This window comes from Strongylocentrotus purpuratus, unplaced genomic scaffold, assembly GCF_000002235.5.
Source record: "Strongylocentrotus purpuratus isolate Spur 01 unplaced genomic scaffold, Spur_5.0 spur5_scaffold_12, whole genome shotgun sequence".
NCBI classification, from domain to species: Eukaryota; Metazoa; Echinodermata; class Echinoidea; order Camarodonta; family Strongylocentrotidae; genus Strongylocentrotus; species Strongylocentrotus purpuratus.
Genome location: NW_022145597.1, coordinates 8,974,286 through 8,993,708, shown reverse-complemented (window position 1 = coordinate 8,993,708; position 19,423 = coordinate 8,974,286). Strand labels below are relative to the sequence as shown.

The following is a 19,423-nucleotide window of genomic DNA, read 5'->3' as shown; positions in this document are numbered from 1 at the left end:
AATCATGATGACAATCAACTCTGTGAAAGTTTTTTTATTAAATTGTTTGAGCATTCATCATATTTTGCCGTCCCAACGCATTTTGTACGAGTGAGATTGAATTAATATTTAGTGTTTTATTCTTTTTTTCATTAAGTTTTTTTTATATATGGGGATCTACATAATTATCAATGTTATAAATCACACCTTACGAATTTTTGTTTCACGTTTTCGGGTGCCTTCTGAGTCCCAAATCTCTGACGATGTATGTGTGTATGTGCGGGGGGGGGGGGGTCTCCCGTTATGCAGGTGTCTTTATAGTAGTTGTAGAGAGAGGGGCACATGAACACAACATTTTGCTTTTTTTTTGCTTTTTTCGTACCTGAGCTGGATTTGGAAATGATTTATAGTGGATGTAATACATGTAATTTGATCAGTCTAGATCAACGGAACTGCAATACCGTAATCACTTTTGCTGGAGTGCTTTTTTGTAGCGACAGTGAAAAACAATTATTATTATATATACAATTGATACTACATGTAATGGGCTATAAGAATCTGACATTTTCCGAGTGCTACACTCAGCTTGAAATGAAATGGTCCAGATTCAAAGGTAAGTAAATCTATACAATAGGGCCTTTTAGATTCGCAAAAAGACAACGGGGATTGCTACGATCGACGTCCTTTTAATGCACTGCCTTGAATGGACGTCACACGTATCAGTCCACGCAAATCTAAAAGTCCCTATTAAAGGTAAAGACCAGTATTGGAAACGCCCCAATTTCAAAAAATGAAATGGAAGCTCTCATTACCAATCATGTGAAAGAATATGTTTTGACTAATACATGATGATAACAAAATTTGCCGGGAAACCGCCTACTAATTCATATATTTGGTAAATTTGTTTCTCTCATGGTCTGTGAGAGATATAGGGTAGTCCCATATACATCTTTCTGTGTATAGTGCTTGTAACTTTACGAAGAATGGGCCAAATTTCTTATCATTTTGATGATTCCAGAACCTTGCAGATGCTAGATGCTAGATGATCAACCTTTTTCTGATCGATTCCACAACGTTTCTTTCACAATGCAATCGCATGGCCATAACTGGTATTTACCTTTAACGGATGCTAGCTTCAAAGTACGCATCGGTCAAAGCATGATTGCCGCCATCTACGTTTACTTGATAGGCAAACGTTATTATGTCACCGCAAGGAGCATGCTATATAGTGAAAGACCCCAAACTATTGAGAGCTTCATTATACGGAGAGGGGCTTTAAACTAACGTCCTAACGTAATAAACTGATCGCAACTAATATTCAACCACTTCATCCTTGCCTTCCTAATGAATTCTTTAAAATAACAAGCCGAATAACAATACAGAAAATAACTACTAACAATTTACTGACATCGTTAATTGCACAACACAACGCCACTAGGCTATCGTCGATCCAACAGTAAAAGTATTAAGAAAGGATCAGTAACTACGCCCTCTCACATTGCCTGGCGCAAATCATCGAAAGACGATGGAAACGCCATTAATCGCAACAACAACAACAGCTATTGAGAGCGAAATGGTCACTTAAAACACAACTCTTCTAGTTTGTATTATAATTCTACGAGATATAATACACCATTTAGAATCTTGTTGTGTTAGAATTAAAACTCAACAATGGAACATACGAGTAATTGATCACAAATATTTTAAACATAAATAGAGCACTCTCGCGAAGCTGCGTCGTTGAATGAATATTATTCAGCTTACGTACATGTAGTTTGCATGAAATGGAACACATATTCATTGAGTCATTCTCATTTGCTTATCATGCAGAACGAAAGGCATATTATAGAGAAGCGTTTTCAACCCTTTTTCAGTCACTGCACCCTTTTCAGAAATAAAAGCTTCGCGTCACCCTAATCCCAAATTCATCACGGAATATTAATTGTGTATCACTCAGAAACTCTTCAAGTGCCGTGTACATGATGCACATATGTTCTCAATAAAAGAAACAAAATATCTTCGGGCACCTCGCTGTCAAATAGAAAGATATTCGGGCACTTCGTTGTCAAACTATGGAAGTAATCAGACATTATTCCGCCGCCTGAAATCAACTTTTGTATTAATAATGTAACAAAGCGAAGTGTTCGAGGAAGAAATACATTTTGTTAGACTTAAATGGTATTTCCTCATGAAATAACGCACTCTGATGGTTTCTAATGTTTGGTATTTCACAAAATAGACGTTATTCCATTTGGTTTCAAAGTACCTAAATTTCTCCCGTGGCACCCCAAAAGATGTATTGCCACACACCAGGGTACCGCTACACATCGGTTGAAAAATTATGGCTTGCCTCCTACCTAGCAACAATGTAATCTGTGCAATTAGCATTTCTGAGTATTGAAATAGAATTATTTGTAAGAGGTGAATGAAATAACTTGTAACATGGCACTTAACAAAAAGTTATGCATTGACTTAGATTACATTATACAAAAATGGTCTATTGAAAGTGATTATAAGAAAAAAGCGGATATGAACAAATTTGGAAATACAAACATCAAAAGAAACAATTTAACATTTTAAACTCAAATAACTCATGTGGAAATTTTCCCACGCTTTTCTTCTCGCTTTCTTGTTTTACTTGATTCTGAATAACTATTTGACAACTTGCTAAGTGTTAAGAATATAGATCATAATACAATTTAATCATCACCATCATCCTCTTCTTCTTCTTCTTGTTCTTATTCTTGTTCTTGTTCTTCTTGTTCTTGTTCTTCTCGTTCTTCTTCTTGTTCTTCTTCTTGTTCTTCTTGTTCTTCTTGTTCTTGTTCTTGTTCTTGTTCTTGATCTTCTTCTTCTTGTTGTTCTTCTTGTTCTTGTTGTTGTTGTTGTTGTTGTTGCTGTTGTTGTTGTTGTTCTTCTTCTTCTTCTTCTTCTTGTTCTTGTTCTTCTTGTTCTTCTTGTTCTTCTTGTTCTTGTTCTTGTTTTTTTTCTCATTTCTTCTTCTTCCCCTTTCTTCCTTTCCTCTTCCTTCCATCTACTTCTCCTGTGTTGTACTTGCTTCAGTGCTTGCGCGTCGTCTCTTATTTGATCTTGGTTTTGTTCCTTAGATTTGCACACTCCATTTTCTTTTCTCCTATTTCTCCTTCATTCTTTCTCTATCTGTCCTTTTTTCCATCCGTTTTGAGATTGCGTATGTTCCAAAGCTTTGATCATAAGGAATACATTTGAATGACCAGTTCTTTCAAGCTGATTTAAAAAACGGAAATATCAAATGATATTGATAAAACTTGGCCATCTTTAACATTTAAGAACATGTTTCTTGTTTTGTGTTTTTACATTAATGTTCCTTGTCCTTGGAAAGATGTGTGTCTCGGCATGAAAAAAATAATCTTTTTTTGCCAGCATCTCTTTTCTAAAGTAAAGTTTAACCTAAAGACCTAAAGTCTGTCAATGGTAATTCCAGATAAGCCAAACAGAAGGAATGAAATTTTATTCCATTTTTTTGCACCGACACTTGAAAACAAAAAAGATGCACGATAAAGATATTTTATAAATACATTTCCTGCCGTATATCTTTCTTTATCAGCCCAGTCCGTGTATATCTATTTAATCTAAGATAGTGCTAAATAGATATGTTTTTCAAATTACTTCTTAAATTAAAAAGGGGAAGGGTGGAGGCAAGGGAGAAGAATGTTTTATTGATGATGATCGTTTTTACAATAGAAAAGAAATAAAAGAGTTTATATTTTCTATTAATCATGATAATGATACCGATTATTTTCTTTTCAGAATGTTAGATAGGTTAAGGGCAGGTGCGTCGACTGATTGGGCAAATGCCCTATCTTTAAATACACCCCCTCCCCCTCCTTTGCGATCCAAAGATGGTGGACGTTTAACAATGCTCGGGTTGGGGCGGCCCCATGGGGCACTTGGGAATGGCAAACTGTCCCCTCCCCCACAGACACGCACAAACACAATCGACGTCCCTGGCAAAAGAAGTTAATATGGAATGGACAAAATATTGTTAGTCTCATAATACTTTTAGAATATGACATGTAATGATGGCCTCTTTTTTGTTTCCTTTTCTGTATTTGGTTGCTACTGTGATTGTATGCCAAATAAACCTGGGGGAAGGCGAGGCACTGTAGAAAACAGAAATAGAAAGGAGTGGACGCGGGGTGGGGCAATGAGAGGGGTGGGGCAATGAGATAGAAACATAGAGATATGGAACTGAAAGACAAGGAGAAGGAGTATTTAAGAATGGCCTACCTGATGTAAAACTGATAAAGGATTCTTAACAAATTCATCGTCATCTATGACGAGGAACTGATGTCGACGAAAAAGCTCAATCCATTTCTTAAGATATACCACGTATGCACTGTGTGAAAGGATAGAATTATCCGTGTTGACTTCAGCATTCGGTTTAATGACGGACCCTTCAAAGGTTGTATTGAGGTAAACATCCGGTTCATTGCCTGGTTTAACTATCCGCGGTATAAAGAACCTCGGATGTGCGATACTTTGTTGATGGAGGTAATCGGACACAGCTCGGGCAATCGGATCCCGGATCATGACGATGAATTTGGTCACGGGCATCAGCTCTTTGATCCTCGCCGGCGTGTCTTTCTCAAAGATATACGACGGCGTTTTCTCCATTGTTACCTGGTGTTTGGAGGAGATTGGCATCTGGTCTCGGTACCACTCGAGGCTCTTCTCTTTATTCTTGTTCCAATAGGAAATCTCTGGGGGAACAGAATGAACAAGAGAAGGGTGGCTTTCCAGGAAGAACGACAGGGCTCCGGTCCCGCACTTTGCCATCCCGATCCCGATGACGTGAGGAAGCCGCTTCTTACAGTCTAACTGGACAAGGATGCTAGGATCTACCGCGGAGTCCTTCGTCGGACATTGCATCGTAGTCAGGTCTATGTCAGGAGTTAGAGGGCAGTCCAAACTTGGTAGCAAGTTGAGAAGCAAGAAAGAACATCGTGGAGACGGGTTGGTGAAAGCTAAACGAAGATCTATTTGATTTGTTTTCATATATTTGATTTTTAATAGGGTGATCACACTTCCTGCGCAAACATTCTGCCCCGCGAACACACACACACACAACAGCAGTCAGTCTGTGGAATATTATGGCCTGTTGAATGGTTTCTCGGAAAATCATCATAAATCCTTAAATCTGACATCTTTTAAATAGGCAAATATACTGTGATGTAGCTGAAGTCTACAAATTCTTATCATATGATCGGTTTTTCTGAATAATTTGTGAAACACATGAGGAAATAGCTGTGAAGGTGATCCAATTAATTTCCATCGCCATATTTTATTGGCATTGCAAAAAAAAATGGAATTTAAGGTTAATATTTGGTGTAAATATAATCTATGAATATATGATTTAAAAAATGCCCCAAAAATGAACAGTTTGACCTTCCTAATTTGCATAATGAGTGCGCCAATATATAATTAGCTGAAATGAACTAACTTTCATATTTGATGAATATTCATGATTTTTGTAAATTTCAAATGAAATATATTTCCATACCTGTCTGATATACATAGGTTTCACTGATGTATCATGTTCGGTTTTGATTTGATAACATATGCGCACATTAATTAGGAGGACTTAGTTATTTTCACAACTTTTTTATATCTGCAGATTCGCAAAAATGGCAAATATGACTTTTTGTTGGCTTCTGTTTTCAAAACGGTAAAAGATTTTTGGTGTGCTATACCTATTTTTAAGTTTATTATTCTGCATTTCATATTAATAATAACATTTTTAAAAATCGGCAACATCACAGACATAAAACACTAAGATGTACTAACAGATAAATTGTCAAATCATCATATTTTATCACACTTTATCAACAATGATTTAAAACAAAATTGACAGTTATGATCACTAAATCTAATATGAAATCTGTGTAAATCTCAAATTGGCAATTTGAGCAATACCTTGCAGGCCCGTAACCAGAGTTTTCAATTAGGGGGTTCGTTTTTAAACGGCTAGGGGTCCAGGGACAACGCTCCGTCGGGAGTTCAGGGGTACAGAGCCCTGTGAAGCCCCTGGGTTTTCATGCTTCTTAAGACCCCAAAACGCCCTATTTTGCTTTTTTCTTTTCTTCGACGTTTCTTTAAATTATTAGAGAAAGAAGACGATTCGTTGTACCGTTCTCGACTCTTAATCCTTGTCTGAATTCAGTTCCCCTCCCCCCCCCCCCCCCTCCAAAGCGAAGCGCTGAGGTTTTGACGTTTCATTAAATTATCAGAGAAAGAAGACGATGGGTTAATAATATTGTACCGTTCTCGACTTTTAATCTTTTTCTTAATTCAATTTCCCCTCTCCCGCGCAAAGCGCGGAAGCGTTGACGTTTCATTAAATTATTAGGGAAAAAAGTGGGGGAGGGGGTAGTGTGAGCACTGCGTATTTTTTTTCTTCAGGGGTATCTGAAAAAATAGAATGAACACTAGACCACACTAAACCTAACTGCGAGGGGTTTACAAATTTGAAAGTATTTTGTCTCGGTCTTGAACATTTTGATAGTACTCGGTCTCGGAGTCGAACAAAAATGTACGAACCCCCCCCCCCCCCCCCCACCCTCTGAGAGGGGTTTTCAATTTTGAAACAACTTGGTCTCGGCTTCGAAATTTTTGAAGGTACTTGGTGTCGGCTTTAATTTTTAAAGACAAAATACCCCCTCCCCTTTTTTAAAAAAAACCCTGGTAAGCTACTGTCTATAAGTACATCCGTGCTTTAGGCACTGGCGGCGCAGAGAATAATTATCATACCGGTACCAGCTCTCACTTGAACGAGTAACCTCGCCCCTGTTACCCATCGTTAATAGATGGTTGGCGAGTGGGGATTGGACCTGCATGACGACCCCGGTTTTAAGCTATTTTAACATCGGGGTGTGGGTGAAAATTAAAGACTTGTATATGTTTCAGCTTGGACAGTTAATGTACAAGCTCAACATTAAACAATTACCATTGCCTGCTAATGATACGTTCGTAAGAAATGATTCGGTTCATAGTTACCTCACTCGCCAGGCGAGCTCTTTTCATCTACCATTAAATAGAACATCTTTTGCACAAAAGACATTTGTTTTTACAGGTCCAAAACTGTGGAATTCTCTTTCAAATGATATTATACAGTGTAATTCGATACAAATTTTTAAAAGGAGACTTAAAAGCTTTCTTCTGAATAGTTACTATGCTATTGCATTCCCCAATTAAATATAATTTGTAGTGTGACTTTATGCAACTTTGATTTCTTCTTTTTATAAACATGTATGTATTTATCAATGTTTTGCGTTTAAAAGTGATTTTTTTTTGTATTACTGACTCAGTTATTGTTATTGTTTTGTTTTTCTTTCTCATAAAATAATAATTCATAATTTTTAAAGTTTAATTTTAGACTATATGTCTCGAAATTGAAACGGTATAAATATTACAGAATCGAATATACTAGTGTTATAACTGGTTTTTATATTTATAAATAAAACATTATTATAGAGACATTCTTTCGCACGGTTGCACTGTTCATTCCACTTCGAATCAGTTTTGAAGTGTCTTTTTGAAGAGGAATATTGTCTATCGTCGGGGCATGATATATATTTGTTCTTTGATTTTCTTTGTTTGGTGTTGTAACGATATATCTACTTATAAGTATTTGGGGGAAATGCCCCAACGATAGGCAATATTCCTCTTCAAAAAGACACTTCGAAGTGGAATGAACAGTGTAACCTTGCGAAAGAATGTCATTATAAAGAATCTTCTACCAAAACACAAGCTTATCTTTAATTTTGGATTCACGCCTTCTTCTTTATTATACTTGAGTTAATATGCTCTTTCTAATTATTTATGTCATTATCGTGATTAAGTAACATTGTATTACTATTTTATTCGATATGGCAAAAATTTGAGAAAATAAATGTTACTTTGAATTTAATTGAATGAAAGTTAACGCAACATATTGGTGGAAAATAAAGAAATAAAAAGGAAAACACTTGAATTACTAGGTCAAAAACATTAAAACTAATAACGATGAGATAAAAAAAATAGACGTTTGAAAAAATATCCTACATGATCATTATGTGGTAGGCCACATTACGATTACATTACGATCATGTACGATTATTTTTCTTTAAATGTCTATTTTTTTTCTCCATATTCTTCCCATTAGTATTATACCGTTTGTTGTCTTTTTAGAATGTAGAATGATTAAGGGACGTCTATTGATGAGGGCAGGTCCTATCGATTTATACAAGCCCCCCCCCCCCCCCCCCCCTCCCTCCCTCCTTCCTCCCCCTACTCTATGATACACCGTACTCTTTTGTTGTCATCCAGGGCCCCGTTGCATAAAACTTACCATTGATGGTAACTTTACCATCAATGGCAACTACCATGGTAACAGGGCTCAACAGCCAATCAAAATCGAGGTTTCCATGGTAGTTATAATTGACGGCAAGTTACCACCAATGGTATAGTTTTGTGCAACAGGGCCCATATGGAGGACGTTTTGAAAGCTCAGGTTCAGGACGGCCCCCAAGGGGCATTTGTGGATGGGTTACTTCCCCTCTCACCCACACACACACTCACTCACACTCACACACGCACACACACTGAGAACAGGTTTCGGGTTTGAACAACGTGTATACACGAAATCCTCTTAATAATGTTTAATTACTTTACATTTAGTTGTAACTTACATATCATTTATAAATTTCATTCGCTATCTTAAGAAAATAAGTGCCAATAAGTTATCTCTCTTAAAAATCTATTGTTAAGTCTTTAAAATATTAATATTGATCATCAATGATAATATTTGAATATAATGATAATAATAATAGCGAGTTCTTATATAGCGCTTTTCAGGACCGAAGGCCCTCTCAAAGCGCTTTACAGATATATATATTATTACCCCGGTCATCGAATTCAGGCTTACCTGCACTTAATTTATGCACATTCTCCACTCCCTGGGAAGCATTCCAGCCAGGCGTCATTTTTACATGCGCACACTTGCTAATCTAAGCACATTAGCTTTCGCATCCTACCGGGTACCCATTTCACACCTGGGTGGAGAGTGGCAAATGTAGATCAATATCTTGCGAAAGGACATTAGTAACCCAGACATATCCATCTATTACGACAAACCTTATTTGGAGCATGGAAACATAAAATGAAATATTGAAACTGATGAGGCTACAGTGCGTGAACAAGACATATCAGTTCATTATACATTTATCCATTCGTTCATACATTGATTCATACATCAGTTCATACAATAATTCAGGCGCGTACGCAGGGGGGGGGGGGGTTAGGGGGTTAAACCCCCCCCCTTTGGTATTTTTTATGTGTGTATTTTTGAGAACCCTCACCCCCCCCCTTTGGTAATTTTTTTTAATTTATCCAACAGAGCAAAATGTCAAATTTTCAAATTTCGAGTAAAAAAATAAAAAGAATAAGTGTCCTCTTACCCCCCCCCCCTCCCCCCCCCCCCGCTTATTTAGCGGATGGCTGAGTTGTTGCGATTTTGGGGGGATCAAAACAAAAAAGTGTCCTCTTACCCCCCCCCCCCCCCCCCCCTCCCGCTTCAACGGCTGGCTGAGTCGTAGCGAAATTTTCGGCCCGATTAAAAAATGTTAACCCCCCCCCCCCTTTGAAAAAATCATACAAATAATTCATACAATAATTCATACATTAATTCATACATTAATTCATACATTATTCCATACATTAATTCATACATTATTCCATACATTAATCCATACATTGATTCATACAATATTCCATACATTAATCCATACATTAATCCATACATTAATTTATACATCAATTTATACATTAATCCATGCATTAATCCATACATCAATTTATACAACAATTCATACATTAATCCATACATTAATTCATACATTAATCCATACGTTATTTCATACATTAATCCATACAGTAATCTATACATTAATCCATACAGTAATCCATACATTAATCCATACATTAATCCATCCATTAATCCATACAATAATCCATACATTAATCCATACATTAATCCATTCATTAATCCATACATTAATCCATACATTAATTCATACATTAATCCATACATTAATCCATACATTAATCTATACATTAATCTATACATTAATCCATACATTAATACATACATAAATCCATACATTAATCCATACATTAATCCATACATTAATTTTAATACAATTCCTTGCATGATTGAGAGCCTTAATTGTCATGGTAGCTCGGCTTAAGCCGGGGTTATCATATGATTGCAGGGTTTTCAGGGAGAACAGTATTAATAATGTTGGGGATACCCTGGGTAAAAAAAAATATTATTATTATTATTGTTATTATTATTATTATTATACATCTCATTTTTATTTTATTATATGCTTTATATTTTACAATACTGAATAATGTCTTACCCCTAGTAGGCCCCCTAATATATTTTTGACGCCCAGGTTGAAGTTCTGATAAATACTGTATACTTACGAAAGGGTTATTATTCCATCCCAATACGCGCTACGTAACATTTGAAGGAACACGATTTTTTAAAATTAAATCGAGACGGCTGTCATTGTTCGTATAATCCTGTCTTAAACCGCTTGAAAATATCAAGAACAACAAGATTTATCAAAATGCTTATAAATAAAAGAATTGTTTCATTTATGGTTCTATTTTTCAAGGTGCGCTCGAGTAAAGTTGGAATAATACTACATTACTGTAATACTTCAAGGATTACTTTGTCTGTTTTAAGTCACTGTCGCAGACCCACAGAGATAAGCCTCGTAACGCAATGTGTTAGAACATGTCGTAGAAGAAAATATTGATAGAATCAGGTGAAACATTCGCAATCATCCGGAAATTCTAAATATGATATTTCTCACACTTTTCAAAGACCAGGTTCAAAATCACAAGGGTTTTATAGGAAATGTAATTGTTTAAAGAATATGTGCGTAGTTGCACTTTCCTACACATTCAAATTTGTTTTCTTCTAATATTTCATCCCAAAAAGATATTGAGGCTACCCTTGCTTACCATCGACGGCCACATAATCATATTGTCACATTCTTCTACTCGTTAGGGATCAAGTCATTGGTTCTGAGATTAATCGTAAGATATTTCGTCAATTCATCAAAGAAATTTTCCTGTCCCCTCACGTCCTCAGTCCAATGGAGGTAGGGTCTGCCGTCACTGAGATACAACCTCGCCAAGAACGGTATCTCATCATCTGGGATGTCTTCGATGAAGACCGCGACTACGAACTCGGTCTGAGTATCACTCACGTGGTCCATCGCGGTGCGGAACTTGAGCATGAACCAGCGATCGCGCACGGCGGCTCTGCTTAGTAGAATGACGGTCTTATAACTCCGGCTCACCACGTAGTCAATCGAATCCAAGTAATGCATACCCACCACGAGGTCTTTGTCACCAAAGACGTTCCTCTGAAACTGCGGGAGTCTTTCTTCGAGAGTTGGTAGGAGACGTTCGCCAGCCCACTCTTCGTCATCGTCGTAGAAGATGATATTCATGTCGAACTCATAATCATTGGGGTCTCGAGCGTCTCGCATCTCGTTATACCCAACGGCTGCTAATTTCAAGAGAAAGAGTTTGTACCTCAACTGCCATCGATAGTGAAATACGAGTACGACGATGACAACGAAGGACATGGTGGCGAGGGAAGTCAAAGAATAGAGGGCAATATTAGGGCTACAAAGCTTCTTGGAGTCAAAATCAAACAGCGGTTTCTCGCGAAGAGGCTCTAAAGATGCTGACGAACAAATAGTTTGATTCTTGTTCATGAGTACAAGTGGTGCGCCAATCCAGTCGAGAAGCCAACTTAATTCACAGTTGCAGTCAATTGGGTTCCTTGAAAGATCGACAGATGTAAGAGAAGGCCCAATCAGTTTGAAAGTACTTTGGTTGAGTCTTGTTAATTTGTTGTCTGATAACAAAAGTGTTGTCAGCCTGCAATTGTTCAAAAACAGATTTTTGTCGAGGTTTGCCAACCAGTTATTATGGAGATCAATGTTTGTCGTTTGTCCTAAATGTTTGAATATGTCAGTAGGAAGTTGCTTTATTTTGTTTCCCCCTAAGTTCAGCACCCGAAGGGATTTTAACGCCTCAAAAGCTAATGGATGAAGCAATGAAATTTGACAGTCTTCCAAACTGAGATTTTGTAGAGCAGTTAGTGGTTTAAACACCCACGGTGGTATAGCATCTACATGACGAAGTATCGACAGGTCGAAAGAATTTTCACTCAGATCCAAAGTCGTCAGACTAACCAGTCCATCGAAAAGAGAGATATTTGAACGCCAAAGATTTAACCCGATAAGCCCGGTCTTTCTGAGGTTCAAATGCACAAGTGATTGTAGATGTTTGAAGGACTTCCCAGCCCATAAAAACATATTCGGTGGTAAATTTAACTTATTGTTAAGGAAAAGAGATTTTAAGCCTGGTGCAACAAAATGAACCCTAACGATATTACATTGTGACAAATTGATAGTTTCAATTTGTTTTAATCCCATAAATGATAGGGAATCCACGACTGTAAGATCTTTGTTCGAGTGCAAGTCTAAAAATCTTAACTTTTGCAAACCGGGAAACGTGAATTGGGAAACTTCAGTCAGATAATTAAAGGAAAGATCCAACTCAGTTAAGCCTATTTTCCATGAACAATTATTATTGGTGTTTATATATTTTATTTTATTGTTTTTCAATTTTAAAACCCTGATATCCTGCATATTTTCAAAAAAATCTGGTTCGACTGTTTCGATAAAGTTGTCACTGACATCAAGTAATCTAGTACGCGTCAAATTCGAGAAGACAAATGGATAGAGGGCGTGTATGTAGTTGCTAGAGAAGTTTAGCACTGAAAGAAAATGACCGTGCAGCGGATGAAAGAAATCTGTTGGAAATTCACTAACAGTCGAGCACTCGACGAGTTTAAATTGCTCTATAGTCGACCGTGAGATGCCAATGAATATATTTCTCAACACCTCGAATGACAGAGGAACGGACCCGACCCACAGTGACTTGACCTGCAATGATGCGATCATATCGGGATCGACTAATATGATAGGGTTATCAATTAGAACCAAAGTCTCACAATGACATGAAAATTCAAAAGCTTTCTTGGTGATGTGTGTAAGTTTATTTGCATTTAAGTCAACGCGCTTAACCCTGTCACAAAGAATTAGAGTAAGATGATTGTAGTCCAGTCTTATACGTTCTAAATGCGGGCTCCATTTTAGCGTATCGTTGGGGAGTGATATCAAGTTTAAATAACTTAAATCTAGAATGGACAGCTTCTTAGCCCACCTGAAGAGCCCTGTGTCAGGAAGCACAAGATGACGGTTGAAAGACAAATTGAGATCCTGCATTTCTTTGAGAGGGTAAAAGGTCCTAGATTCAATCATCCTAATGTCGTTCCCGGCAATGTTCAAGTGGGTGAGAAGCGGGTATCTTTCAAACGAAGAGTTTAAGAGAGATGATAGAATATTGTTCATTATGCTCAAACCTTCAGTGTCTTCAGGAAGACTTTGAGGGACAGAATCCAAATTTCTGTCATCACAATCGGCTGTCTTAAGCTCAACGCCCTCACGACAGGGCGATCTCTTCAGATCCCAAGGTGTTATGGGAACAGCATCTCCATGCAGCGTTTGGATACAGGAGAAGATGATCAACGGAAGAAGTACATGGTGTTCGAAGGCCATAATGCCGGATTTCGGTTTTCTGTCTGAAAGAAAAACATATAGGGTCAATTTATTTCACTAATTTCTAATATCTTGCGTTTGTTTGCTGTATAGGCGATTGCACCCTCGACAATTTAATATAGCATGCAGGAGTCACGTGCTTGTGCGACGTTGGTAGAAGAGCTTCGTGCATGTTGACTTCTAGTTCTTTATCATCGTCATCATCTTATACTACTACTACCACTACTACTTCTACTGCTGCTACTGCTGCTGCTGCTTCTACTAATACTTCTACTATTACTGCTGCTGCTACTACTATACGAGTACTACTGCTACTAGTACTGCCTCTTTACTAGCTACTAATTTTGTCGTTTTGTTTGGGTTCGTATGAGATATTTTTAAGGCTGCAATTTCAAGTTCACTTCGGCTAACTTTAACCTCATAAGCTGACCACACAACGTATTATCAAATGAGGCGACACACTTCGAGAGTAAAATTGTACCATTTCAAATAAGCTGCATGGAGAAAAAGACTCTTGAGCATTTTACCTTAATAAACTTGAGTTCTGGTAAAAAAAAAAAAATGAATCAGTCTCACAGAATCTAACGAAACTTCACTGAATGTTCAAGATTACAAATAAATTTCATGTGTCAAATAATTTTGGAAGAAAATGTATACTGGCTGAGTAATGAGCATAGCAAGATAAGAAAGTCAGGTAGTACTAGCCCGACACCATTTGTGTTGTACCATTTACATCTTTATGTGTACAGTGATTGTTACTTTACCAAGACTGGACCAAATTTATGATGATTTTGATGACTCCAGAACCTTGCATTACACACCAATACTCACATGCTATAACTTTTCTGAACCATTCCACACCTTTTCTTTCACAATGCAATCGCATTACCAGAACTCACCTTTATCTTTAACTTTGCACAACTCATGTAGTTTGGTGCTCCAGAATAAGATCCCTCGCAATGGATGGTGAGTTTGTAGTTTGGCGCTCCAGAATAAGATCCCTCGCAATGGATGGTGGGTTTGTAGTTTGGCGCTCCAGAATAAGATCCCTCGCAATGGATGGTGGGTTTGTAGTTTGGCGCTCCAGAATAAGATCCCTCGCAATGGATGGTGGGTTTGTAGTTTGGCGCTCCAGAATAAGATCCCTCGCAATGGATGGTGGGTTTGTAGTTTGGCGCTCCAGAATAAGATCCCTCGCAATGGATGGTGGGTTTGTAGTTTGACGCTCCAGAATAAGATCCCTCGCAATGGATGGTGGGTTTGTAAATTGGATATGGTTCTGAACATGCACTCCAAACTATTTACGTTTAAATACACATTCTCGGCGAAATGAGATAGAGATCATCTAAATAAGGTGGTATATAATAACTGAAGTGTCTTTTATAAATCATCACTTTCTAAAGCGAAACTGTAAACTTCCACTTAGATTTTAATGATGCCTCCGTCCAGTTTTATCTTTATAATTCAAGGAGGATGATCGACTCTGGTGATGGATGGGGACAAATGGATATCATCTTTAAGATATAAATGTGGGCAGGTAATTTGTCAATCATAATCGCTTTTCTGTCTCAGAAACTGGATCATTGAAAGTCCTTAGTTTTGTATTTTATATTGCCCTCCTCCGTCATTGTCATTCTTTAATGAGTTTTGAAAAATATGAATAATAATTTTAGCAACTAACTTTGATTTCAGTTTTACAAAACCCTAGGATCAGCTCTAGGGGTTTCACAATTGTCTTTCTCTGTTGTAACTTATTCATTACTTTGTAAAGTGAAACTGTAAACTTCCACTTAGATTTTATTGATGCCTCTGTCCAGTTTTATCTTTATAATTCAAGGAGGATTTTCGGATCTGGTGATGGATGGGGGAAAATGGATATCATCTTTAAGATATGAATGTGGGCAGGTAATTTGTCAATCATAATCGCTTTTCTGTCTCAGAAACTGGATCATTGAAAGTCCTTAGTTTTGTATTTCATATTGCCCTCCTCCGTCATTGTCATTCTTTAATGAGTTTTGAAAAAGATGAATAATAATTTTAGCAACTAACTTTGATTTCAGTTTTACAAAACCCTAGGATCAGCTCTAGGGGTTTCACAATTGTCTTTCTCTGTTGTAACTTATTCATCACTTTGTAAAGCGAAACTGTAAACTTCCACTTAGATTTTATTGATGCCTCTGTCCAGTTTTATCTTTATAATTCAAGGAGGATTTTCGGATCTGGTGATGGATGGGGGAAAATGGATATCATCTTTAAGATATGAATGTGGGCAGGTAATTTGTCAATCATAATCGCTTTTCTGTCTCAGAAACTGGATCATTGAAAGTCCTTAGTTTTGTATTTCATATTGCCCTCCTCCGTCATTGTCATTCTTTAATGAGTTTTGAAAAAGATGAATAATAATTTTAGCAACTAACTTTGATTTCAGTTTTACAAAACCCTAGGATCAGCTCTAGGGGTTTCACAATTGTCTTTCTCTGTTGTAACTTATTCATCACTTTGTAAAGCGAAACTGTAAACTTCCACTTAGATTTTATTGATGCCTCTGTCCAGTTTTATCTTTATAATTCAAGGAGGATTTTCGGATCTGGTGATGGATGGGGAAAATGGATATCATCTTTAAGATATGAATGTGGGCAGGTAATTTGTCAATCATAGTCGCTTTTCTGTCTGAGAAACTGGATCATTGAAAGTCCTTAGTGTCGTATTTCTATTGCCCTCCTCCGTCATTGTCATTCTTTGATTAGTTTTATAAAAAAAAAAAATAAAAATACTTTTAGCAACTTATTTTGATTTCAGTTTTACAATGACCTAGGACCAGCTCTGGGGTTTCAAAATTTTCTTTCTCTATTGTAACTAATTCATTCATAATTTGAAAGATTTAGAAAAGCAAAATGCGCAGCGCAGTCAAGATCGCTTTATATTGGGCTTTCCATTCCTTTATTATAACTTGTCATATCATCAGTCAAATTCGTTTAGGTTATTACGAGCAACTGCAAAAAAATAAACTCAATTTAACTAACTAAGACAAGACAGATGTGTGTGATTCTTCAGCAAAATGATATTAATTTACTTCAGAAATCAGTGATCAATGAGCAAAATGAGGAAAACGTCAATTTTGGCTGGATTTGTGGTTACGATTTTGTAAAGGAAAGAGGCAACAGAAATATTGAAAAGATGTTGGATTACACGAATTCATGACCAAATCAAGCAGTCGTCGAAATTACATGAATTTTCTACATCAATTTTTTCAAAATATACAAGTTGAACACGTTTTTTTTTTATCATGTGCAGAGAATTCAATCTGAACCGGTATTTATGTAAAGACACTGGCACTTAAAAGAGCCTTCTATATAGGGGGTTCCAAAAACGCTTCTAAAATGTGAAATTTTGTGGTTATTAAGACCGGGGGCATCGAAATATATTACTTTACTTTCCTTCATGATCTTTAATTCGCAAACACTTTTCAGGATACCTTCAACTTGCTCCCAATAATCCGGCCTAAAAAGTATTATTTTGATTTTAGAGGATTGGAATGAGCAGTACATCAAAATAAGGGGCAGGGTCAAAAGTGAAAGTTTCAAAAATGCACTGGTGAGCACCGGTGTAATATTGTTATACAGTGCTCTGCACAGCAGCCCTACACTTTTTATAAAAAGAAGAATGCACAGCCGAACAAGAGCAGGGGCGTAGACAACGGGGGGGGGGGGGGGATGAGGGGGATGCATCCCCCCACCTCACAAGGTGGGGGGATGGCATGTACAATCATCCCCCCCCCCCCCAGGTTTTGGGGAATGATATTTGATTACTTAATAAGTCATAATGATGATAATAATAGTAATAATAATAATGATAACAATTATAATATTAATAATAATAATAATTATGATGACGATAATAATATTCCTATTCATTATTGTAATTGTGTTTATTGTTATTAGCCGCATTCACACGGTGAAAGCCAATTCAGACGGTAAAAAAAGAAAATCTTACAAGTATTTTGTGGTTATCTTGTGGTTTGGAAACCACAAGATAACCACAAGATTAATCAGGCGCGGATCTACGGGGGGGGGTTTAGGGGTTTAACCCCCCCCCCCCTTGGGCGGCCCAAAAAACAAACCAAAAAAAAAGGGGGGAAAGGAAAAAAAAGAAAAAAAGAAGAAAAAAGAACGCACGCTGGAGAGAAACCCTTTCAAGTGCAAATATTGTGAGAAGATATTCAACTCATGTGGTAACTTAACCAAACACATGATAACTCTGGATATAACTGTGTATTTAACTGTTACTTGATTTAAAAAGACGTTATCATGCACTGCTTTTTATAGTCTCCATTGTGTTAATAGATGCCAGGAAAACATCACTTACGGAGTTCAAATAAACACCCCAAAAATCGGTTCGCCGCTTCGCGGCTCGTGGACGATGCTCCGCATCGTCATTATTGGTCAACCCCCCCTTAGCAAAAAGCTAGATCCGCCCCTGAGTCATCCCCCCCCCCCCCAGGTGTACGAACCTGTCTACGCCACTGAACAAGAGATATGCATTTACAAAATGTTGAAAAGATTCCCCATAAAACCCGGGTACTATGCGTGCTTTTTCGGAATTTTACTTTATGCATACTATTTTCCGAGGTAACTAGCAATGACGTTTGAGCTGTATCTTGAGTGCGATTAAAAATTAACGAACTGAAGACAGATACAGTGATTTCCTCACATGCAACTGAGTCGATTGTACTTTGATGACAAACTTTATTTTGAACAAATTATAACTCTTTCCGCTCACAAAATATTGCATCATATAAATCGGCATACGAGATAATAACGATAATATAATACACTGTGAAACATTCTATTAATTATGCCTTATTTTTCATTCATTTCCAGGAAACGCAATAAGTAAAAAGCGCTTGGAAAATTAGTGAAATGCAAATATTCCAACGAAGAGCCTAGATTAGTATATACCTACCAGTGTAAGAGCGGACGGGGACCAAGGTAATTTTCGGATGATTTTTCAAAATTAGAATGATACAATTTTCTCATCGGATTTTTGTTCGCTACAGTTTGGGATTTTCATGTTTCGAATGTGCAACTCTAAAAAGGATAATCGTCGGGTATGTTTGTGATACTTCTGACGTGTCTGATTTGCCCATTAGTTAATTTAAGAAGAAAAATAATAATATAACAACTTATAATCATTCAGAGTAAGCGTTTATATAATGACTAACATTGAAGAAAACTTACAAGCTTATGGATGAATCAACTTAAAGTATACTCTCCTCCTCCTCCTCCTCCCTCTCTTTCCTTTTTCCTCTCCCTTCTCCGCTTCTCCGCCTCATTATCCACCCTTTCTCATCGTCCTCCTCGTCCTCCTTCTCTGCCTTTGTCCACTCTCCTTCTCCATCCACTTTCTCATCTTCCTCCCCCTTCTCTTCCTTTCTTTACTATCAATTTCCCTCTTTCTTCTCCTCTTCTCCGCCTTAGTTTCCACCTCCCCTCCTCCTCCTCCTCTTCCCATTTGAAGTCTTCTTCCTCCTGTCATCCGCCTCATTTCCCACCTCTTCTCCTCTTCACCCCTTTCCTCACCTCCCCCCCCCCCCCTCCCCCTCTCTCTCTCTCTCTCTCTCTCTTTCTCTCTCTCTCTCTCTCTCTCTCGTATACATTCATCACGATACATTTAGTGAAATCATTCTTAAGCTTATCATCATTTATATCATGATT

At 37.4% G+C, this 19,423-nt stretch overlaps 2 protein-coding genes across 2 annotated transcripts; both read right to left on the bottom strand.

The window, feature by feature from the left end:
• Nucleotides 1-4,200: 4,200 nt before the first annotated feature.
• On the bottom strand, nt 4,201-4,937 carry LOC105436926 (heparan sulfate glucosamine 3-O-sulfotransferase 3B1). The gene has a single exon (XM_011662985.2). It carries the CDS (start codon nt 4,888-4,890, stop codon nt 4,234-4,236), a length of 657 nt encoding a protein of 218 aa, XP_011661287.1. The 5' UTR covers nt 4,891-4,937; the 3' UTR covers nt 4,201-4,233.
• Nucleotides 4,938-11,032: 6,095 nt separating this feature from the next.
• On the bottom strand, nt 11,033-13,709 carry LOC105447428 (trophoblast glycoprotein-like). The gene is made up of 2 exons (XM_030982589.1): nt 13,315-13,709; nt 11,033-12,339 (listed from the first exon to the last, which is right to left on the bottom strand). Exons 1-2 carry the CDS (start codon nt 13,707-13,709, stop codon nt 11,067-11,069), a joined length of 1,668 nt encoding a protein of 555 aa, XP_030838449.1. The 3' UTR covers nt 11,033-11,066.
• Between the last annotated feature and the right edge of the window lie 5,714 nt (nt 13,710-19,423).